Source organism: Chaetodon auriga, chromosome 12 (genome assembly GCF_051107435.1).
Source record: "Chaetodon auriga isolate fChaAug3 chromosome 12, fChaAug3.hap1, whole genome shotgun sequence".
NCBI classification, from domain to species: Eukaryota; Metazoa; Chordata; class Actinopteri; order Chaetodontiformes; family Chaetodontidae; genus Chaetodon; species Chaetodon auriga.
Window position 1 is genome coordinate 12052435 of NC_135085.1, and position 24768 is coordinate 12077202.

The 24768-nt window shown below is 40.7% G+C and overlaps 2 protein-coding genes across 2 annotated transcripts; both read right to left on the reverse strand.

The window, feature by feature from the left end:
• Positions 1-3587: 3587 nt before the first annotated feature.
• On the reverse strand, positions 3588-9674 carry map2k2b (mitogen-activated protein kinase kinase 2b). The gene is made up of 11 exons (XM_076745502.1): positions 8697-9674; positions 8369-8579; positions 8095-8241; positions 7400-7477; positions 7062-7113; positions 6696-6820; positions 6116-6329; positions 5730-5782; positions 5515-5576; positions 5336-5381; positions 3588-5117 (listed from the first exon to the last, which is right to left on the reverse strand). The coding sequence occupies exons 1-11, from the start codon at positions 8783-8785 to the stop codon at positions 5007-5009; spliced, it is 1188 nt and encodes a 395-aa protein (XP_076601617.1). The 5' UTR covers positions 8786-9674; the 3' UTR covers positions 3588-5006.
• A 259-nt stretch (positions 9675-9933) lies between these two features.
• On the reverse strand, positions 9934-22614 carry LOC143329244 (organic cation/carnitine transporter 2-like). Its single transcript, XM_076745053.1, has 11 exons — positions 22545-22614; positions 16779-17164; positions 16556-16659; positions 14957-15111; positions 14531-14702; positions 13802-13943; positions 13558-13652; positions 12908-13122; positions 12607-12789; positions 11146-11281; positions 9934-10638 (listed from the first exon to the last, which is right to left on the reverse strand). The coding sequence occupies exons 1-11, from the start codon at positions 22612-22614 to the stop codon at positions 10554-10556; spliced, it is 1743 nt and encodes a 580-aa protein (XP_076601168.1). The 3' UTR covers positions 9934-10553.
• Positions 22615-24768: the final 2154 nt, after the last annotated feature.

A 24768-nucleotide genomic window follows, 5' to 3' on the forward strand; every position in this document is an offset into this window, starting at 1 on the left:
TCAGCAGTCTTTGTATTGACGCGGCGATTATCTTAAATACCACAGATGTCACTGTGCTGTTACTGTAAACGAGACACAAAATGATTGGAGTACAGACTCGCGGGGATCTATGTCAGATGGCGGATGAGGACAGCGGAAAGCCCAACAGACTACACCAGTTGAGGATGGAATGATAATAACAGAGGGGGGACCAATTGTATACGACGAAAATTTGATTGGCAAGTGAAGCACCCAAATATGTTTCATCATCAACCTTTAGGGCAGTCTCATTTTGCCTACGAGTTGCTTGCACTTTAGCTTTGCTGTTTAACAGTGTTTGTGCTACAAAATTGATCGTGTGTGTGTGTGTGTGTGTGTGATGAGAGTCCACCATGCTCAGTTATGTCAATCATGGATAGAATTGTATGAAAGTTTCTCTCAAGGTGGATTGTTATTGGCCATGTTGTCTAAATTCATTGTCAAAGACAACAAATGCCCTTGTTATGAATAAATCCCTGAAAACACACAGTGTCCACATATACCCTATGATAATATGTACAATATTTCAGTATTAAATATTATATTGTATTCCCATGCCATTTTTGCCCAGTAGTAGAACAAACATCTGTAGTTTGAAAACACTATGAAAAGATCCCTGAGAAATTACATTTCATTATATGTACATTGACATTTGCAGTCTTTCAATATCAACTATAATCATGTGTTTGCTTGAGGAGAAAAAACATAGTTAGTTAGAAAACGTTATGAATACATCCCTGAAAAATATTTGTGTGGCCTACATGTGTGATATTTGTAACCTTGCAGTATATAATTATGCATTTATCATTTGCCTAGTTTTGGTTCAGTGTTTGGGGAGAAAAAGAAAAGAAAAAAAAAACCCCACACCATGTTAAGTTCAAAATGTAAATGCATGAGGGACTATCTTCATCTGTGCATGGAAGATAGAAAGAAAATGGCAAAAAAAAAAAAGAAAGAAAGAAAGAAAAAAGAAAAAAGAAAAGAAATGGTAGAGCCACTTCCTTGTGTCAAATCAGAATCAAAAGACTTGAGTTTACAGCATGAGGCAGCATCTAAGACACACACAAAAGGGCCTGGCTGCTGTTTTTCATGAGTTGTACCTTGGTGGTTATGTAAACAACGCTGCAGTTAATGTGAACGTTTGTTTTGAGACTTTCTAAAGAAAACCTCAACTGGTTTAAGAGGAAACAACCTAAATAACATCTGTGCTGGCCTTTACGAGAAAACTCAGCCATCCACTTTGTGGTTCACAAACACACACATGCTCAGCATGCATTGCACACATGCAGCTCAAGCACCAACCTGTGTGTCATTAACAATGGGATCAAAGTCTGGTTGTCTGTTATCCCTTTAGAACTTAATAAATCTTTTTTTTTTTTTTTTTAAAATACCATAACAACAGGCAATACATGCTTGGAATTGCACTGTTAAAGAAACATGCAGCTAAATGAGGGAGGCAGAAAGGATGCAACTCAGCTCTGTATTTTTGCAACAGCGTAAGCAGATCAACCTCATTATGACAAAACTGGTCTCATGTCACAGATTCACTTGCGAAGCTCCTACAGTACACCTGGGGAAAGAAGGTGCATATATTTGCTATGGAAGTGATCATATCGCAGCTCTACACAAAACATCAAACAATGGTTTGTTGCCTTTTGAAAAGTAGGACAAATGGCATGGATGCAAAACAACACCAAGGTTGTACGGTTAGGCGCAAGACGCACCAAAAAATCTATATATAGAGTGGAACTCCATTTTCCTATCCCCCAAGTGTGTACCCTCCTCTCCACCCACTCTTTCCTGGGCTCTCTCATCTTCTTCTAGACAAGCACTGTAGCTTTGGAAATGGGTTACCCCCATGCAGCCACCCACGCATCAGGTACAGTATGAAAACCTGGGGCATCCTGTTATGACTTCTGGTTTCCTGTTTCCTGTGAAAAATACAGCCCCCTCTCTCTCTCACACAAAACACATTCATGTGCTCCACTGCCATTCACACACCAAACAGAGCAGGGCTGGGATCAGCTGCTGACACCCCATTTCAAATATATTAGTTTGAGTGTTTGTTCTTACAAGCCTGGATCAAGCTTTTGGGAATGTGTTCAATATCACACTGCCGCTTGGATTCAGTTAAAGATATGGTGGCATGCTTCCTCTTTTTAGATGATTCCCAACAAGACTCAGTCTAATATTTTGGTGTGTTTTTGACGGGGTATCACAGACTGTGACACTGGTGTAGACAGTGTTTGGCCCTGTGAAATTTAGTGCAGCATTGTGAGAAAGTCATCATGCTGTAAGCTGACAAGAACAGCTGTTTTCCCCCATTCTTCACAACATTTAATTTGTTTTTATTCCTTGTATACATATCCTCATTTCACATGCCAGGGAGGAAGATGTACAAGTGTCAAGGGACCACTGAAACAGCAATAACAGCAGTGTGTGCTCGTGTGTGAACTCTAGGCCCCCCGTTTTGACAAAAATATGAAAATAACACAGTTTGTGATGCGCAGCATGCTGCCACCGTGCACACACACACACACACACACATACACCCTGCCAAGATACCTGAGCATCTCTCTCAACAGGGGTCAGTCACTTCCTTCTTAATGAACAGAAACCTCTCTACCTTCCTGTGGTGGCTCTAGCCTGCCATGCTGAATGCTCAGTGACAGTGTGCACGGTTAATTGTCTTGGCACAAACTCACGGCCCCGTTTTCCCCTCCTTTCTGCTTCTGTTGGCGCTCAAACAGAATTTTAACGTACTCATTTAGTCCATTTCTCATGTGATTGTTTTTGTCAGTGTTGGATGGGGCCTGTCATCTTTTTTTAAATTTTCATGCAGGTCTAAAAGCAGCAGTTCAGTGTTTCTTCTGTTCAGTACGGTCTTTACATTCTGCAGACCACTCACTCTTTTTCTTGTTTTTTTTTTCCCCCAAAGAACAAGCACAATGCCATCCTGTTCTTTTTCCTCATTTTTAGCTCATCATCCCCTCCCCCTTTCTTGCAGATTTGAATTCATTAGCAATCAAAGAGCCACTGACAAACGCCCAATCTTAATTACCCTCTCATTTGCATATTTGCATATTAATGACTGCAGACTTTGCTGTTTTTCTGCTGCAGCAGTCCCCCTCCCATCAACATTGCTCAGACCTCGCCTCCCCACATGCTGCAACACTACGTCCTTCTCTGAGCTCAAGGCCTCACGCTTTCAGCCTGAAGTTGACAGACATTCAAGGAAAGACATTTCATTATCACTCTACACATGAGCCAAACAGATGAATCATTGTGCTAGTAACTTAAATGGAGGACTCATGCATTTCAGCAGGGCTTTATTTCAGTGCTCTGTTCTTGCTTTGAGTCAGTATTAGGGAGAGTTCACTTGGTTGCAGCAATGTATACACAATACACTACACACAGTACCAAGTATATTTTGATATTCCTGTCTGATGGTATGCTTAGTTAGTAATTGTTCCTCAAGTCCTCAGTGCATTCAAGCTAATATGCTTCCCCCTTCTGGTGAAATGAGTGTAAGACAGCAAAGTGATATTCTGACAAATGAAGACCTCATGTTTATGTTACAATACGTACCATTTATTGACAATTCTGACTTTATAAAGACAAAGCTTTTGATGATTTTACCATAAAAAACATCTGTATCTTTACACCCTTACTTAAAGGAGGAAGTACACAAGTAGGACCAAAGGAGCAAAAAACCCTCTTCCTGTCGCAAGACAGGGTGCGCTTAAAAGGCAAATTGATGCCGTTGTTTGCATTACAGCCAATACAAAGAAATTTGCTTCTGCTGCTACTGCTCAGTAAGTCACAATACAGCTTGCCGGTCTTGTTACAGCCAGTACTGTCCAGGCATGAATTCCTAGTATTTCCACTGTGGCTAATCTGAAACTAATGGTACCAGAAGCAGCTGAGGATGCAGCTCTACAATTAACAACCCAAACATACATAGGGAGCATTTAAGGTTGGAGCTTTTCTTTTATTTTTGGCTTTGACATGAGGGTCATGCTAAAATGTTCTAAACATTGTGCTTAACCTCAACACATCTAAAAATTTGTAGAAATAAATCACAGCAACAAATGAAAAAAAAAAAACAAAAAAAAAACTTTCTAGACTCACTTATCTCCTGCTAACACAGGCACACCTAAGCCAACCTGTTTGGTAACAAACATGTCTCAATGTGCTTGCATAACACATAGAAACAAATCCATGTCTCTGCCTGTATGCATGCAGATGCTTGACAATGATGGATAACTGGGATTGACACACTTGTTACTGTAAGTCTCAGAACTCTTTTGACAAATTCAGACAAGGAAACTGAGAAACAGGGTTGAAAAAGAAACATGTCCTAAAATTACACAGGCAGTACAAGGTATTTTAATTTGTGTACAAGGGGTATCTTGCACGAAAAGTCTGTATGACTGCAGGATGCTGGGTGAGGCTGAACAAAAGCCTAACTGGCATTTATCAGCCAAACAAGGAAAAATAGTGCAGCAGTGCTGAACGCTAGGCATAGGTGGAATAACTGTGACAAGTGCAAATGCTAAGTCTTGCATTTATACGAGGATTCCAGTTTAGCAGCTGTAGGTTTGTTAGTCTCCAAATAAGAGATTTAATGGCCCAAAATCTAGAACTGAACTTAACACAAATAAGTAATGACCAATGTTTTCTATGTTGCCATCACACATTCAGAGAAATTATGTTGGAACTGATTTAAGAGGAAGTATGTATGGATGACAGAATCCCTGTGTACTGATTGCACAAAAGGTGCAATAAAGTCCAATCCAAACTGTAGATACACTATCTTTCCTTGCATGTGATCACCTGGCTTACATGTGAGTAGAGTTCCTTTGATAGATGGACACTTCAGAGGTTCACCTGAGGGAGCATGTGGCAAACCAAAGATGTGTATGTTTAGGCAGCAGCTTCTCCATGTTTTTACATGTACATACTGTGTGTGTGTTCAGAGTGTGTGTTCAGTCTGCAGGGCGTGTGGGAGTTCTAGGTTGGTTCAGTCCCACGGTTTTACAAAGCCAGCCTGCAAAGTCTACCTCCTCTGCCTCAGACCGCTTGATGAATGTATGGTTCTGTAACAAAACACACAAACAAATAAGATAAGATATTGGACATATCAGAGTTTAACCCCAATACCAGTTTGGTTGAAGTTTTAGTACACAAACTATTTTTGTGGTCTGGACCTTCAACCTGTCAGACACTGCACATGTTGCCAGTGCAAACAGGCCCAAAGAAAAAAGCTAGAAGGTTAAATTCTAATTTAAGCCATAGTGTAACTGACAACACTCACCATCAACATTTTCAAATCAGCCCTGTCAGCTGGATTTTTGATGAGACTGAAAACAACAGGAGAGAGAGGAGTCTTTCAGGAGCTTGGTCACAACACAACTTGTGATAGCTACATACACACAAGATGTGTGTGTCAAAAGGACAACTCAGTTATGTTTTCAGGCTAAAATGTTGTCTCACCACTTTGTCACAAAGTCCTGGAAATCCGAGGTGAAAACGCCATGTGGTAGTTTGGGAGGGGGCTGAAACACACAAAAACAGCTCGGTGAACATTTGATCATATCACCAACAGCAGAGAGAGACACCTCCTGAATTTTGCAAGGATGACAGTGAATACTTGATGGAATAAGAGGGCAATTTTTAGTTGTTCTTTGGACGACTGCTTCAATTCTCACCTCATTTACTATGTAGTCTAGTAGTTCGAAGATGGCCATTGCAGGACCATGACCTGGAAAAAGGGGCAATGTAAATGTTATGACCTATGTGAAAACACTGATTTTAACAGCCTACAGAATTCTGTGCTTGGATTTTGTCTTATTTTGCCATAAATTAGATTCCAATGGCAGGTATATAGTTTTCTAACAGGAACCATAAAAATGAAATGTAAACTGTCTCCACAACAAGAGCAAATGAGAAGTCAGAGGAAAATAAAACACTAAACTCTCCCTTATGGCATTCATTATTTCTCATGCTGCCACCTAGAGCTGCGTAAAAGCAAACTTACCTATTGCGGTTTAAAATAGCAATTGTACAAAACTGTTAAATTATGTGTGTTGCTCACCGCTCACAGGTCTGCCTGGTGGTCTGGGTCTGGCTGAAGTGCTGTGTGTCTCTCTCTTGCTACCATCTAAGATGGAACGTCCAAATATGGCCTCCAGTTCTTTAGCATCTGGGGGAGGGATGGGGAAGCGTCCAATTGACAGCTCTACAAGGGACAACCCCATACTCCACACATCTGACTGCACAGAATAGTGGGTTCCCTGCAATCTTTCAGGCTACACAGCAAACATAAACAACACACAATGTCAACAATTAACATAATATCAACAAAATAAAGCATATAATAATCAGAACTAAAATAGCTAAGATGCAGTTTTGGCGTTACACTTGCTTAGAACTGTCAGTGGATTGGTTTCTAATATATTATCTTTACCTTTAAATTGAGGTAGTAGTTCAATTTAGGTTAATAATACTTTAATGGAGGATAGTGGTCTACACAAAACAATGACGGATGGGAATGTTTAATCTGAATAGCCACAACAAACAAGTCAAGTTAGACACAAAGGCAAAAGATCAGAGTAACGTGGAGAAGCTAAACTCAGTTCAATATTCAAGGCACCATACAGAGAGGACCCACATACCGACATATAGGATCGTGTCCCAACAAAGGAATTGGCCATGGAGTCTATGAGCTGCCCGCTTACACCGAAGTCACACAGCTTGATCTCCCCACGCGAGTTCACAAGTATGTTTGAAGGCTTCACGTCTGGGGGTGTAAAGGATATATTCTAAAAGCTTTGACAGACAGGACATCTTTAACAACATGGAGTCAAAGGGGACTTTCTTGACCCAACAATTGTACTGACCAATCTTAACATAAAGGTTAACGTTTAGATTTTCATACATTTTCAACGCAATGCACCTTGCTATTGTGCATTATGCATTATGCAGATGAAACTATACTGTGAAACTCAAGAATCAGTGATAACTAATGAAAAAATTAGTACCTCTATGCATGATTTGGTGTTTTTCTCTAAGGTAGGCAAGGCCTCTCAAAACCTGTTTCAAAAAGAGGAGAAATTACACAAGTCAATAATGACAATAACCTTAATGTGAAAACAACAGAGAGAAACAAGCATGAAGCACATCCAGGTCCGTGTGTGTGTGTGTGTGTGTGTGTGTGTGTGTGTGTATTACGTTTATGGCTTATTTTGAGCTCTATACAGTATAAAGCTTGATCTTTTTAAGCCTTGATGAAATGGTTTTATCTAAACCAACCACTGTTTCATTCATGCTGATGATGTAATAGGACACAATATCACAATATAAAAGATAACAAACATACAGCAATGCTGACTTTGCCCAGAATCTCTTCAGGGATCCTCTTAGCTTCTTTCAGTACCTGATCCAGAGATCCACCATCCTGCACAATTAAGTGAGACATCAAAGAATACAACAGGTCATAATACAGACTTCTAAAAGCAAATCTGCTGTGTACATGGAGATTCAAAGGATTACATCTCAGGATGCAACAATCCACTTTTTTTTCTCAGTTCAGATCCGATTCCAATACCTGAATTTGGACATCTGCCAATACCAAGTAACAATCCAATAGCAGTGTTTAATTAATAAGCCGAATGCCTCACTGTGTGGAAGAGAATGGAATGCTTTTGACTAAAGCGATGTACAAACGAGAAGAAATATAAACAACAGTAGATTCAGGAGAATTTAAGATTAGCATTTTAACTATATATTGATTGCTGTTTAACAATATCCCTTTTTACTTTGGAAAAACTTAAACATGGTGCTTACATATAGAAAGCCAGAGAGGATCTACTATTTTCTCCTTGATTCAATGTCAGAAACGAGGACCCCAAGTCAGTTCAAGGCTTTCTGTACCTGACCTTCAGCATGGGTATAGATTATAATATGCAAAGTAGCAAAATAAGATAATTATCATGTGCTGATGAATTGATCAATACAGAAATAGCCTTTTTCTGGCCACCCACACACACAGTCACCCCCCTCCAATTTCCTCACCATGTGTTCCATACAGATGCTGATCTCTCCATCGCTGTAAAACGCTCCATAGAAGCCCACAATGTAGGGAGAGTTACATTCATGCAGCACCTGAAGCTCTCGGATGATCTGGTTTCTGACAGCAGGTTTAATTTCAAGATGAATCAGCTGAACAGAAAAGACAACTGTTATATGAAATGTGTTTTATTGTGTGACCAGTTGATACAGGATCACCAGGTTGAAATCAGTGTGATCATATTCATATCATTGAAGTAACAGTGTATTTAGAGCTCACTTTTCTGGCCATGATTATTCCTGAAGGTTTATGGCATTCCTTATTGACGACTCCTCCGTTCCCTGCGCCAAGCTCACAGATACGATGGAAGTCATCGTCTCTCATCTCGCCCACCTTGGCCTTCTGGGTGAGGAAAGCTTCTAACCTTTTCTTCTGTTGTTCATCCAGGTCCAACTCTGCCAGTATTTTTTTTAGTGCTTCTAAATTGGCCCTAAGAAAATTGACACAGAGCAGAAATAAAGCATATTTCAGATTGCACAAATGACAGACATATTGACGTATATAAGAATATTAATAGTTAATTGTAATTAATGGTAGAATAACTTACTCAGATGTAACATCAGAGTTGTTGGAGGTGGATAAGCCATCGCCAGTAGGAGCAATGTTTAAGGGCACCGGTCTCTTTTTAGGAGCCATGTTCACTTGTGGGTAAACTATGAGCTGAGCTTAAGTGACACTTATCTCTGGGCAACAAATGATAATTTACCAAGCTTATCCTCTGTCGACGTAGAGGCTTCTGCCTGGAAATGAATGGCAAGGTAATGTTTTTTGTGATCAGCTGTGGATGCTACCTGGACTAACGATCTATGAACTTTCAATTTCCTGTCAGATTACTGTCAATGATCAGGCTGGACACTTAACCAAAGTAAATATGACACAACTTTAGTATCGGGTTCAACCCTGTACAAGAGCTTGGCCTCAGACTCCCTTTCTGTTTCACAACTCAATGAGCAAAACTGCAAACTATTAAATATAGTGGAGCTGTATAACGCTAACGTTAGCTACTTGGCTAATGTCAAGTTAACGTTAGCTAGATTAGTTGTTTTAAATGATGAGACAACGGTACTTACACTGATTAGGACAATAATTGGCACTACGGTTACTGCACTCACGTGAAATAAGTGACTTTAAAAATAATTTAAGATGAACCGACTAGCTACAACGTAACGGCAAACAGAATATTTTCAAAACCAGAGCCATAACTAGCAGCACTTCACGTTAGCTAGCTAGCTAACGTCATCTGCTGACTGTTGCTTGATGGTAACGTCCCACACTTAACGCTAGCTGATAGCAAGCGACTGTTGCACTTCACAAACGCTTTCACTACTGTTCCCCACCCAGTTTAAGCCATAAAAAACAGCCTAATGAGGCTGCAGTGTCTGCTAGTTTATCCTTGCCCCGTCTTTCCGATGGCAGGTGTGTGGTTTCTGCAGACAGACACCGGCCGGGTCCCAATATGAGCAGCAGAGGTGGGGGCGCGGCACAGTCCAGGGGCCTAGCAAGTCTCACACTGCCCGGTGCTACTATGGAATCAGTCTCGCGATATTTCAGATGTTGACAGTCAGCTGTGCAGTAATGACTACGTGCAAACAGGATTATGCAATTACTCAACTCTCCTCACATATAGGTTATTTAAAAATCACCATGACAGTAAATCTTATGTTTACTTTCTAAGCAATTATTAAGTTATCTTTGAAATATTTGCTGTTTGGCCCCTCTTGACACCCCACTTACTGCTTTCTGTGCATTGTGCATACACCCTGTCATCCAAGTTCCCATCAGGCACAGTTCACACATTCATTTGCTTATTTCTGCGTCCATTTGTTTGTGGTAATTTTATTAAACAACCATTCAAAAAATATTGAAGAATATGCACAAAAAACAATATTGCAACATTTTCACTCAGGACCCCTCTACAAAACGGGGCCACAGGATAACAATGCAGGATGTAGTTTTGCAAATTCCTTAACAAATCTGGTGTTAACAAAGAATCAAAACCAACTGACTGTGTGCCCTCTCCAGCTGGGTCCACAGAATGGTTACCCTGATTCATTGACTAGTGACGGCATTGAGTAAACACTACTCTAAAAGTTAAAAAAATTACATTTTGAATTTGAAGTCCACGATCATCATATTTTACACTAAAACATGTAGCCCTACAATCCTGAAGCCACCCATTATTACCCAATCATAAATTTCATTCCATTATCAGGCAGTTGTTACATGTATATACAACTACCAAAACATGTACAAATCTTTTTGAGATGACATATTCTGTTGAGCGCTTATTCTGCACTGTGTTTGAAAAGATCAGAGAAACTCAGAGGTTCTCACTCAAATGCACCATTAAAGATTGGTCAGTACATTAGACCAGACAGAAATACTGTGTTGCAGTGATAATCTTTCAGCAGGGGGAGTTCTTGTTCGTGTCTTTACAGCCTTCAGTTGCGTCTGACTGGGCTGTGGCTGTTTCCTTTGGACAGCAGCAGCTTTAGGATACAAAGAGAAACAATGACAGATGAACCAGAGAGAAGAACTGTTGAAATTTACATTATCATAAACAGAGAGATAAAGGAACTCCAAAACTCCGATCAACACAATTAGCTCAAAACCATCACCATCTCTGACACTGAAAATGCAGCTCCAGACCTGAGAGTAGACTAGAGAGCAAGACTAGTAGTGATATTCATTCATTCATCTTCTATACCCGCGCATCCCCTTCAGGGTTGCGGGGGGCTGGAGCCTATCCCAGCTGGCAATGGGCGAGAGGCAGGGTACACCCTGAACCAATTAACCTAATGAAACGCACGGGAAGAACATGCAAACTTCACACAGAAAGGCCCTGCCCGACCCGGGGATCAAACCAGCGACCTCCTTGCTGTGAGGCACGCACACTACCTGCTGCGCCACCATGCCGCCCTAGTAGTGATATTTATTTCTGGCAATCATTATTCACACACACATGCACACATGCACACATGCACACAGTGACATACCCTCTGAGGGGTTTGGCCTGGCTGATAAGGTCAGGAAGTTTGCTGTTTCTGGTGTCTGGAAACAACATGCTAAGACCAGCAGCCATGATGCTGACTGTGCCAAAAATAATGTACGGCAGGAACTTGCTGTACGTACCTGCAAACAGAATAAACAGTGCTTCAGTTAGAATCCTCACCGATCTGATTATTTCCATCACTTGCAATCATAGGCCTTTTTCACAGAAGACGTTTGACTTGTCACAGGAGTGAAAGCAGAGGTGTGAATAGGGAAATGAATGTTGGCTGAATTCCATTTATCTGCTTCAGTTTCAGGGCCCTGCTGTCATGGCTCACTGTCACACTGTCATGGCTTACTGCAACACTTGAAAAGAATGGTTAATGTAGTAACACCTGTGCTTTTCCTATTATGACAAGTCAGACTGTCTGATCTGAAAAGGCCTGTTAACAAATAGTCACTTAAAACACAAATAAAATCAAAACAAGATAAACAAAACCAGATCATCTTTACAACAAAGCTAAAGGATAATCATGCTAAAACAAAAGAAAGCAAATGCGGCAAAACAGGTTTTAAAATACTTTAGTGTATGTAATTAGAGGGAAACTATGAAGAACATGAACACCAAAATAAACCTTTGACCTGTCAAACAGTGTGACAACAATGACTACAGTCAGTCACTAGTCATTAGTCAGCTGAAAAGCTCTCGTTGGATGAAATGGGCAATATTTTGTTTTGTGTGTGTGTGTTCTGGTGCTTATAGATCTGGGTGTGATAAATGTGTGTTAACTGTAGCTTGTTTGTGTGCCGCTACATTGACTCTGTCTCTCGAATGCCCAAACTTCTTCTTAAGGGAGACAATGCAGGATAATCCAATCTTGGTGTTGTGTCAATTAAGTTTTTCAATTTTGTGACTTACATTTAACATCAAGTTAAGTTTTTCCACTGATAATACTAGTGATGGGACTTCCTGCTCTTTTTAGTGAGCCACATCACTTGGCTCAGCTCAGTGACAAGAGCAAAATTTGAATCAGTGAAATTTGGCTTTGTTTTGACCTATGATTGGTATGTGCACTTATGTGTCACTTCAGTCATTCAATGTAATCATACTAACCGCCACAACTTCCAGAATACCAGAATTTTTCATTGGCATAAAAACCTTAAATAATGTAAAGACCTTACAATTTATTAAACACGTATTGAATGTTTTATTGTATTGAACTTTGTTTTGTATGTTGGGATTTAGAATTTAAAGGGGCACTCCACCTCACTGATTCAGTTCAAACTTATACAGAAACTCTGTGTTGCAAACTGGCTCGCGGAGCCTGAAAGTCTCTCGTCAGCAGTATGAGAATTTCACGGTATGACAATCAACTCAAAAAATCATGGCATCATGGTATTAACTTTGGTTTCAACGGTATACACAAATACAACTACAAAAATGGAAAGAACCAAGAAACACTTGCCCATGTAGATCAAATAGGGAGAAATGACGCAGCCTGTGTATGCAGCCGTGGAATGGATCCCTAAGCCCATATTCCTGACCACAGTGGGGGTCAGTTCAGTGAACATCACATACACGAAGCAGTAAGCACAAGACACGCCCATCCTTCCCACTATGGCAAACACCTGGAACAGGACAGGCATGTCTGAGGAACACAAACAGGATTATGAGACAACGCAGCGCAATTTTACATAAAAATAGTGCCCTCTAGTATTTTCAGACATTTCTGATTCAGTCATTGTCATTCTTAAGAGTATACACACCTTTAGGAACCAGCTGGATGATCAGGAACATGATACCACAGAGCATCATTGCGGAGGAGAGGAACATGGGTCGAGGCACATGGAAGATCAGCAGCCTAGTGATTAGGTACGCCGCAATGTCAGTGGCTGCTGAAATGAAGCAGTTGAGGTAAACGTTTCCATTCAGATTGCTGGTATTGAGAGAGAGGCCAAAGAAGACCAAGGCCACAGACATCCTGCAGAAAGACAAAATCAGGACTGGATGAAGATGGAAGACTGTGTTGAAATAATACATTGATCTCCAAAGGATTTTTACTTTGAAGGGGCCATCTTGTGCCCAGTTTCCTCACACTGGCATCATTTATTCAAGTTGCTTTGAAAAGCTACAGTTTACATTCCATTTGGTTTAACTATTAAAGGTACTATTTGGACTAACACCAGACAACAACTAAATCTAAGTTATTAATATTTTCTGATGAGATAAAACAAAAAATATACTGCCTTTGTACTGTTTTCAATAGAGTCTAAAGTCAAAGCAAAGCAAATTATCAGATTCTGTTTTTATTTATGTTTTTCCACAACATCCCAACATTTTTGGAATCTGGGTAGAATAAACTGTATTCTATAACTGTAATCAGGAAAGTTAAGAACAGAGAAAAAAGCCACATTACCATATGAAAACACCAAGAATTGTAATATTCCTTATATTAGGGGTGCGTATCAGGTCCACGTAAGTGTATGTGTGTTCCTCTTCACCTTTGTTTTGCTGAATTAGACACATAGGAAAAGAAACAGAAGAGTCACACTGTGTAGTATCTGCTTTGTCAAAAGTACGAGCTCCACACAGTTTGACCTGTATTTTATACTGGAGTACAATAGCTTTCACAGCATGAGCAGTAAAAATGGAAAAAATACCATTAGCCATGAGCACTCATCAGCCCTGAATATGACCTCAGGAGCAGGGACATTGTTCTTTTTGGCAGCATTACGTATGACAAGCTCAGCTTCCTCCACTCGACCTTTCTGTAGAAGCCATCGTGGAGACTCTGGAATCACCCTGAACACAAAAGCAGAGACAGATGTTCATTAAACATGTGGAAAAATGTCAAGATGTCAAGGGGATGTATTTGCATCTGGTACTGCACTAAAATCATTTCATACAATCAGAATTCAGAACAGACATTAGGATCGAGATCGGTGGAGCTGAACCATATGAACTCAAGACAGACACAGAGGAGTCAGACAGGTTTTCTAGACATTAAAAAGAGAGCTTAACTATGTAACTGCTAAATTTACAATGACAGACACTCATCAGCACTGAGAACAGGTCTGGATGAGCCTCGTCTAGCTGTCATGGTAATGACAGAGAGCTGCATTCTTTTGGGTTAATTACATGAACTGAAGCGCCCCGGCATATCTGCACTTTCTATACTTCCTGGGTTGATCTGTGTTGTTTGATTGTCTTTTTTATGGCTTTGTGTATAGTTTGTGTATGTTGTAATGTGCCAGAAAAAAAACTAAAATCAAACCAGGAGAAAGGAATCTGATTTTGAATTTAAACAAAGGAGGATACCTGCATGAAAAGACATGAAACATGTGACATGGAACAAGAGCACTGATCTATGGCATTCATCAATGTCTTACCACCACATTGGGATACTTAAGATGCTGGGGATGGCAGAAGCAACCAGCAGCATCCTCCAGCCTCGTATAAAGTAGGCCAACAGTGGCAACAAGGCGTAGCCAATGCCATAACCTAGACAGTGGCCCAACACAGTGTAGTTCACCCTGGCAGACGGGCTCAGCATCTCAGAACCTGAGCGAGAAGAGGATCAGGAGCATGGCATGAAGATGAGGTAGAGCATGAACGTATATATATAAAACTCACTGCAGCCACATTGAATTTATTGCTTCCTTCAATGGCCTGAGCACCATTCAGTGATTTGCATAGCTTGCCTGAGGGGAAAACATGCAACACGGACAGAAGGAAGCTAAACTTCAGAAAGATACCTGAGAAGAGGTAGAGACAGGGACTTTTTGAGATTGACAGAAGTTTATGTGCTGTCTCACCCAGTACAAGTGACGCCATGTAATTGGATATCTGGCCAATTCCTCTCAGGAAGTTGAAGACACAGAACATGACCCAACTGACAGAGGTGGCCTGAACCAAGGCGGTGACTGCTTGTAAGATCATGGTGAGAAAAAACACTGTCTTTCTGCCAAACCTGTAAGACAATGGAGATCAACACACCATCTGCAATTATCAAAGCAACCACAGCTATAGAGTATGGGAAGTCAGCAGGTCCAGGCACATTTCCCCCACCCCAATTTTCCTGATAAAGATAAAATCCATGTGAGTCTTTCATGTCTATCTCAATGTAGGTTCCTAGGAAATCCTAGCAAAGGAACTTGCTCTTTGCCTGGGGGCAGCCCTACGTTCGGTTTTCTCAGCTGATTAGACTGTTTTTTTACAGAGACGTATCTCTTCTCATAATCTGCGGCTGCTTTCAACCATACCAGACTTATAACATACCTGTATTTATTAAAAATCCACCTTCCTAATTTGCTTCACTATCAGTAATACATATGTAAGACAATTTATTCCCAAATTTATCCACACCATCTCCAATCGACCGCTTTCTAGATTTCAATCTCAACACCAAAGGTCTAATCTCTTCTATCTATACAGTGACTGGCTCTATAACTCCACAAATGCTGGACCACCTACACAAGAGCAGGACTCTGGTGAATGGGGTGGAATACACGATAAAGTGCACACTTCTGCTCTTTGTGCCACACGTGGACTTATCCAGTTTAAGGTCTTGCACTGACTCACTGTTACCAATTCTAAGTCAGTGAAAGTCAAGCTACATGTCGACCCTGCTTGCCCAGTTCAAGACACATTCTGGAAGGAAATCTTTAAGTCCTTAAATGAAATTTGAGACAAACTGACAGAGTCACTGAGCAATAGGTACAGTGTTATTGCATTTACAACCCTTTTGGCAGGAGGTCTAATTCTCTTCAAGTGGAAACATGCATTTCCATGCAAACATACATCTAAATTATTTTGTGGGTAAATGAGTGAATGGGTGGATGAAGGAAGCAATGAATTCAATATCAGAGTCCAGGGTAAATGTAGTTTTCACACAGACAAAATATCATATATCAAACTGCTTTTTGGACTTTATGGTACATGAGAACAAATTCAAGGCACTTTATTTGAGTATTTCCATTTCATGTGACTTTTTACTTTTACTCTACTACATCTCAGACAGATTTATTGGACTTTTTACTCCACTACATTTGTCAGACAGCTTTATTTACTAGTTACTTTTCAGATTACAGTCATTCCTACCCTTTCTGTTTTTCTCAACCTTTCTTAGAGATACGAGGTTCTCACAGGACGGTGATGCTTACAAACACATGATGATCTTATAGATAATGTTGCATTGCTGTAGATTAAAATACTCAACAGTATATAAAGTAGTTACAATCAGCTCAACCTTTAACTTCAGCAGCAGTAAATACAGAATAATGCAGCAGTAATATTAATCCTAAAATAATATCAAATGCTTTTACCTTGTAGATTTTTATTGGTAGTGTTTTCACTGTGGTATTGGCATGTTTCGCAAAGTATGTGATCTGAATACTTGTTCCACCACTGCTTACCGGTCTGAGAGGTGACCACACATCAAGGATCCAAACAGGACTCCTGCGAAGTATAAGGAGGTGGAAAAGGGAACCTTCCACGCACTGTCCCTCACCAGATCCCACTGTAATTAACAGGAGATGAGAAGACAGACAAAAGTGTTACAAAAAGACAAAGTTCGGGATAAATCTAATCTTAAAGTGAAGTGAAGAGTTTCAGCCCGTACCCTGTGCGGTCACATACCTCTGACACGATAGTGGCGGTGTATATCTCAGTGCTATACACCCATCCGTCCTCACATTGCTCGGTGTCATTGTTTAATCCCGCTGTCTCCGTCCGACTTCCGTTCAGTTTGTACCGGGAGCAGCTATCGGGTCCGATCCAGCTGCTCTGCTCCGCATCGGTGCCGTTCCGCGTGCAGTTGATCGACCCTTTGCAATGGTGTTCTGGCGTGTCTGCAACAAACACCGCAATCATTCCCATGTACCCGCATGGAATCGCACTTATACTGAGCAGAACAATCACGAGAATTTGAAAGAGGCCGTAGTCGCCCAGAAAGGCCGTAAGTTCGTCGAAGTCTTTCGCTTTTCCACCCGACATGGCCGCAAAGACAGCCAGCTGTGCGCAAACTGCAAACACACCGGGGAGGTGCAATCAGTTTAACTGAAATACGCAGTTATCTAAAACGTGCTGAACTGGTTTCTCAGATATCCCTTATTCTCCCCTCTCTCTGCGGCAAAGTTACCTGCAAGTGCGACGCATCCATATGTTGCAAACGTGTGTCTGTCTGTCAGTGAACGGTGTCTGAATCTTATCACCAGATGATTCAGACGGATTGCAGAAATTCCACACCAAGGACATCTGATCACGAGCCCTCGTTGACGGGAAGATATCAGTTTCACGGTTTAGCTTTTACACGCACAATATATATATATGTCTTGACTCGGTGTCGGCCTTGAGGTGACCTGAGTTTTACAGAGACCAGCTGTTACAGAGCTGCTGCGGTGCGGGGAGCATTCAAAGACCGCGGACTGTCTTTGTTTTTACTGGATGCAGATCATTGCTGAGTCGTGACTTTTTCTGTTGGCTACATACCTGGTCGAAAAACTTGTCCGTGGAGTGCAGTCTTTTGTGTGTGTGTGTGTGTGTGTGTGTGTGTGTGTGTGTGTGTGTGTGTGTGTGTGATATTTTGGAGACTCTTTTTGGGGTCCCTCCATGAAACATAAAAAATAGGCCTGACTTTGTTTGAGGTTAAAATGAAATGAGAGGATTAGGGTTAAATGTAAATCAGTGCAGTGTCCTCTTAGGCAGTAGGACAAGTACCAAGATGTTTTCCTTGAGTAAAAGGTAAAGTAAAAGTACCAGTACGCCAGTACAACAGTGTAGAAATCCCCTGTCATAAATAAAAGACCTGCACTGAAATGTCTGCTTGAGTAAAAGTACAAAAGCATTAGCTGAAAAAGAAACAAAACAAAACAAAACAAAAAAATATATGACCAAAAGTTAAAAGTACCCATTAAGCAGAATGTCCCATTTAAGAATGATGTATGCTATATAATTGGAATAGAATTATTGACTGATTGATTAATGTGTACGGGGCTTTAGTTTTTGTAGTTGAACGAAAGGAGCTAATTTCAGTTACTGTACATACCTCCTTGTACCTATGATAATACAGAATTTATTTGTTGATTATAATTTGTGTTCATGCTGCTCTTTGTTTGAAGTAACTAAAGCTGTCATATAACTGTAGTGGAGTGAAAAGTACAATATTTCCCACTGAAATGTGGTGGAGCAGAAGCAGAAAGAAACATACAAGAAACAATCAAGTAAAGTACAAGCGCCTCAAAATTGTACTATAATACTTGAGTAAATGTACTTTGTCACATTCCAAAACACGCATGAGACAAGTGAGATGAGTCAGAAAGCCTTAAAGATGCCGGTAAGTGGATGTTAAGTTAAGATTATTTTGTCAGACAAGGAGAACAGGAACTAACATGTCTCCAGGAATGTTGCTCCCTGAAAGAGCGTAGAGAGAAGGGAATGCATCCGTGACAAAAGATGAATAAATAGGGTTTATTTGGGATTTACCAGTAGCATTAACAGTGCAGAAACAGCCATGAAGGACCCACTACAGTGACACTGTATACAACCACCACAAGATGGTGCAACACAGCACAAAACAGTGCGCTGTTAAGAAACGTGGGGTGTTTTGTTATAGACAGACACTGTATATGTTTCCCAGGAATCAGGTCAGGTGAGTATCATACTCAAAAGTAAAAGTAAAATTACTCATAATGCAAAATATTATCATTGGATTTTTATTATTTATGTATTAATAGGTAATTTGGACTTTAATGTTGTCATTGGTCAAGGTGGAGCTGCTTTCATCTACATCCTGTCCTATTGGTAGTTTAATCTGTAACAATGCATCGTATTTGATAAACTGATCATACAGTTTTGTATTTTACATTTTTAATTAAAAAGTAATTATGAAAAGTGCAGTATTTATCTCTGAGGTGTAGTGAAGACAAAGTATAAAATAGAATAAAATGGAAACACTCAGGTAAAGTACAATTACCTGAAAATTATACTGAAGTACAACACGTATGTAAAATGTACTTGGTTACATTTCCTGACTGGATATAATTGTGTTTTATTTACACAACATATAAAACAACATTAAAACACTGACCTTTGCTCATATCAAGATATCGAAAGTTTGATATCTTGTTTTTGTCATATTCTTTACACTTTCCTAAAAACGTGTAATTTGTGCATATCATTAAATAGTATATGAATAAAATGATCGCATAATTGTTCATCTTCATGTTTTCAACAAGATATCTTTCAAATGCAAATTGAAATCTTGTAAATTCCAGTGAATAATCATCCAAATCAAAGGGGGTTTTAGCTTTAACTTTTTTAAAAAGTTTTCAAAATGCTTTAAATGCATAAATGATGAGTAAAGTCATGCTGGGATGTTAACTGAATCTGGCTGGAGGTGGCACGGCCTCACTGCTGTAGAAAAATGTTCACCAGCTGCCTCTGGATGCAGCTTAAACAAACCGAGTAACATCACATCACTGCTCTGTACATCCACAGCGACCCCTCTCCTCCTGAACGCCACACCTTGCCATTCAGTGCCATTACCATAGCAACGCCTCTTTGGCCAGCAGCATGGCAATACCCTCTGACCCCATGAGAGATGACCTTTGGCCTGAGGGTCATCAAACGGGGTCAGAGGGTCAGCTCTAGGAGGACGACAGTAAAAGCACTTCACTGATTGGCTATCATTTGCCCTTTCCATACCCTCATCTATGTAATTGGCGTATTGACCAACTGGCCCTTTGTACATTGTTAGCAGCACCTTATCCAGTTTACATTGGACAAAATGTAGTGCTGGATTTGGTGTGTGAGGTGTTTATGTACCCTGACATTTTGTGTAAATTTGTGTTTGTCTGAAAAGGTGATAAAAATACTCATCTTATCTCCATCTCTGTGTTGTAGAGGATCTAAATCAACTGAGGGAGGAGAGTTAACTTTGGTGGGTATTAGCTGGGCAGCCACAGATAGCTAAGTAAGCTATAGTAGGGTGGGTGATAGGGGAAGCCCTCCATCCGTTTTCTCCTCTCCCTCCTGATGATCTATGCCTCCCAGGCCCATCACTTGTCAATATCTACATTAATTTGAGAGACTGCGTGGCAGCGGGGACACTGGGGGTTGGGGGAGGTGCTGTGTGAGCAGGTAGAGGGAGGCATGGGTGGGGGGAGTAGTGGCACGCAGGACACAAGGACATGAGAAGGAGAAAGCGATGCAGGCGGAGGAGAAACGAGAGGAAAATGAGGAAACGGAAGCAGGATGAGGGATGACAGAGTTGAGTGTGGTTGAGAAAGAAAGGACCGGATGAATAGGTTTGTGTTTTGCCCATTATCCACTGACAGACATGGCTTCCCTCAAACATCTAAAGCTCTCTCCATTTGTCCAAACGAGGCCTGAAGTCAGCAGGAACTGTAATGATAATGGCTGTTTGAGAGCTGAGCCTCAATGTGAGCAGAATCTATCACTCCCCGCCTTCAAATCTCGAAGCTTCTGCAAAGAGAAAGCGGAGCACGGCGGTGATTCATGGTGGGAAAAGTGCTGTGTTTTTATTTTGATGCAGACATATCATGCACATGCACCGGATCCTTCAACCCCACCTGCTGTAGTGAAAGACTTCCGGTACTATACAGGAGCCGACAATAACCATCCTCTCCTCTATTGCCCTGACATCCGTCCTTTGGGCTCAGTGGTATTTTCAACGACCAAGTGACGCTTCACCTCTCACCCCTCAACTCTGACCCTCACGGCCCAGATTACACCAGGGAGCGACAAACCTTGTAGCACCATGACCTCTTTGCCAGTGACACACATAACAAAGACACCTGCACGCAGATACACTGCACGCATGCCGTGATGTCTCTCTGTGTCATCTGGTTTCATTCGCTCTCCATGTTAACTGTTTTTTAAAGTATTTTCTCTCAGTACTCATTTTTCAATCTTTAATAGCGTTCTTGTCTGCGAGGAGGCCTGAGGGACTGGATGGTAAATAGCCATGTTTGTCATCATCTCATTATTTCCACAAGATCTTATATCATTAATGCTCCAAACAGAGAATATTGGATGTCGGATACAACACATTTGTCTTTTAGCTGCCCCAAAATTCACTGAAAATTAAGTGAAGGTAGGCAGCTTTGTTTCTCACCCGCCTTTTGTTTTGCATTCAAATGTGTCACCTGCTTCTAATAGACTTATTGCACAACATTTTAAAAGGATTCAGGGTGAGTATCGAGTGAGACTTGCTTCAGTGAATATTTCAGCCTAGAGGAATTCTTTGAAGTAATGGTCTGCTAAGTAACTTCACCGCATTGAGCTCAATAGTTCCTCCACACTACTTACAGAAATGATTTTTCTTTTGCATGCAGCCATGGTTGAAAAATCGCCTATAGCACGCTTACGAGAAAGGGAGAAATATTTGCAACAACAGAATATGCACAGGTGAGTGTTTGTATGTGTGTGTGTGTGTGTGTGTGTGTGTGTGTGTGTGTGTGTGTGTTTGTGCAGCAGGAGGGATTTCCACATTTTTCCAGCTCCTGCAATCTAATGGGTTATTTGTCATCTGCAGAGTAAAGGATTTTTAAAAGTCAAGCTAGGACCGACTCCCTCCCTATCCTTTCTCTCACCCTCCCTCTCTTTCCCACTACCCCCCTGACACTCGCAATGGGAGATCGATAGGTTATTGATCAACTCTCTCTATCGCCAACCCACCAGACTAATCACCTTAACACCAGCCCAACTCTCTCCCTCCTCTCTCTTCTTCTTCTTCTTCTTCCCTGTTGCTCTCTGTTTGCATCTCTCGCTCTATGTCACACTCATTCACAGCGCAAACGGCGTCTTCTTGCACATTTTGAGCTCAAAGGCAGCTTGATGAGTGTTTTCTCCACTGAAGTAAACACACACACAACCTTTAAATGGTCCCGACATTAAATGCTCATCCTTGTATCTCCTTTTCCAGCTGCCAATGATGGGCAAACGGAATCTGTGTCAGCTGTGCGTTAGATAAAACAGGAAAATTTACCATTGCGGCCAGTGCTCTTCATCTATCTCTCATTTCTCTCCCTCCTCCTCTCCCCGCTCCCTACCTCCATCTCTCTCTCTGTCTGTCTTTGTTCGAGGGCAAAATCGATGGAGTGTATGAAACCAGCATATTTCTCTGCCTCCTGCTGTAGGAGACCTGAGGGAAACAGACATGGAGAGGGTGGTTTAAAGTAAATCTGTACATTTCTACTTGTCCGTTGAACACCTTGTTTTGGTTATGCTCAATTTCTTAAGCATTGGAAGCTCAGCAGGCAAACATGGAAGCTTTCAGAGCAAATATCTGACATATTTTCATGCAGAAGGTCGAAAAGCTAAGCTGATAAAGAATGATATGTCTTGATATTTTGCCATTTCCACCTCACGATCAACTGTCGCCTTCCCAGGTGATGACCTTTCTCTCTATGGCGAAGTGCAGGTAGTACAGTTCATCGTACTCTGCAGACATTGCAGAACCTCTCAAGTCAATCTTATTTAAATCAAATTCACTTATTTGTCTCATAGAACATTTCAATCTGTGCAACATATAACACTCTTTCACTAGACCCTCGATTTGGATGAGGAAACAACTTGAATCAAACACATGCACAAAAAGGGCCTTTTTGCACGCAGAGCAGGAGTTCTGTTCCTTTCTGTTCAAGAAGAACAAAATCTTTTCTCCTAAGCAAAATCATTTTTTGTTTGTTTGTTTTTGGAGCCATTTTCAAGCCGGGGGCCAAGCTAATGATGTCCAATGACATCCCTTTTGGGTACAGGTCTTCCTCTGCTCCAGCTGACTAATAATCTGCCGCTTTGCCTCTGTATAGTGAAGATAAGAGCTTCCCCTATAAGCCTTGAACTGCATCAGAGTGATGTGATGTGAAGCAGATAATCCCTGGAGGAGGAATAATGTGTGATCTTTGGATATAAAACGGCTGAGGATGACATTGTTCTCAATTTTAAGTGGTTGAAATGACAAGTGTGGGAAACTACGCTGGAATTTGTGGTCCATTTAAATCAGAAGCTGCTTGAAGATAAAGGGATATTCCAGATATTTAAATTGCCTCCATAGCTTTGGAAACATACGTATATTCTCCCAGACTTTATTTAGAGACGTACACTCAGCTGCATAAACAACATGGCTCTGTGATACACCACACACACACACACACACACACACACACACACACACACACACACACACACACACACCTCGCAGGAGAATTGATTGACTATTCTGTCTCAATACATCTCTCCTTCTGTTACTTAGCAACCAGAGCCTGAGAGGATATGGATGCTGGAGAAGTTGGACTCCTGTGCATTTTTACTGGATAAAGAGATATGATTAATGAAAACGTCACCATTGCTATGTGGCGAAAATGCTGGAAAGAATGACTCAGAAATAAAAAAGGGCGCTCGGTCTTCTCCATCTTGTTGTTATCTTACCGTGAACTGCACATAAACTCTTGACTTACAGCTCTGTGACAAGAAGATCCTAATTTGTTATTCTAGTATCGTGGCAATTGAGCAAGTGGATTTCATTGCTGAGTTGTTTTAATGAATGTAGGTTTTTTTAATTCATTTGTAAACATATATAAACTAATTGCTTTCGTGTTGCTAAAAACTGACAAATACAACCAAATTTAACAATCTTAACTATTTCTAGCATTAATGTATTACCTGCATTTTCATTCTTTCATAATCACAGACACAGTGGAGATGGAAAGTTATTGTTTTTATATTCTCTACATTCTGTGATATTGTTTCATTTCCTTTTGGCTGTGAGTAGCTCCGTGTTTGATTTTGATGAGGGCGACTTGCCTTCTTTCTTAAAAAAGGTGATAGAAGACACTTTGTAGACACACACTGTCGTTCCTCCGTCGAAAGTGAACCCAGCGCAGTTAAGTACTGCAACAGAGGCAGCGTGGAGAAAATATCTGGACTACAGCGATGAAAATGTCCAATACAACAGTCAGAGGCCGCTCTCTGAATCTGTCATATCTTATATATCAGGTTTTATAGAAAATGCTCATGATTAAATTGCTTTTTTAAATGATGCCCTCCCTGCACTGAAACACTGTCAGTGTCTCTATTTAATCACAAACTGCCTCATGTGCTGTAATGATTCTGTGAGAGATTAATTTTACTAATTAATGCATCTAAATTATATATTTTCTCCCATGCACATGTAAATAATATTACACTGACAGACAGCTGCGTGTTCAATATTTAGATAATGTTTGGGTAAAAATTGACTTAGCACAAAGACGTGTGACAGACGTCACCCAGCTTTCGACCACAGAAGCTGTAAAATCTCCACAAATGAAAAAGACTTCAGAAAAAAACACAGAGGTGACAAAATCCAACGTGGAAAAATAAGAAACATAATTCTTTTTCTGATTTGCTGTATGAACTACTTTGAAAAGCAATGAGCAGTCAATGTGCAGGACATTATTTTCTTTTGCAATAATACTGTAAATTCCTTTAAAATTTAACCTCTCTGACAGTGTTGGTGCAGAAATTCTCTCTGCCAGCTTAGATATTTTTTGCATTTCAATATCCTTTTGTAGCTGTGGCTTGGTCGTCCTACAGAAAAAAAGCAAAGATGCAATCAATATTTTTG

Bases quoted from the DNA above. Each gene is read 5' to 3' on its own strand.
- map2k2b (XM_076745502.1), bottom strand. From the start codon at position 8,785: ATGGCTCCTAAAAAGAGACCGGTGCCCTTAAACATTGCTCCTACTGGC. The intron at 6,821-7,061 runs GTACTAATTTTT...TTACACCCCCAG, and splicing joins ACACCAAATCATGCATAGAG to ACGTGAAGCCTTCAAACATA. The intron at 6,330-6,695 runs GTATGTGGGTCC...TTTGCTGTGTAG, and splicing joins GGACACGATCCTATATGTCG to CCTGAAAGATTGCAGGGAAC.
- LOC143329244 (XM_076745053.1), bottom strand. From the start codon at position 22,614: ATGTCTGCAGAGTACGATGAACTGTACTACCTGCACTTCGCCATAGAG. The intron at 16,660-16,778 runs GTATGTGACCGC...TGTTAATTACAG, and splicing joins CCGCCACTATCGTGTCAGAG to TGGGATCTGGTGAGGGACAG. The intron at 14,703-14,956 runs GTGAGACAGCAC...CTTCTCGCTCAG, and splicing joins CATGGCGTCACTTGTACTGG to GTTCTGAGATGCTGAGCCCG.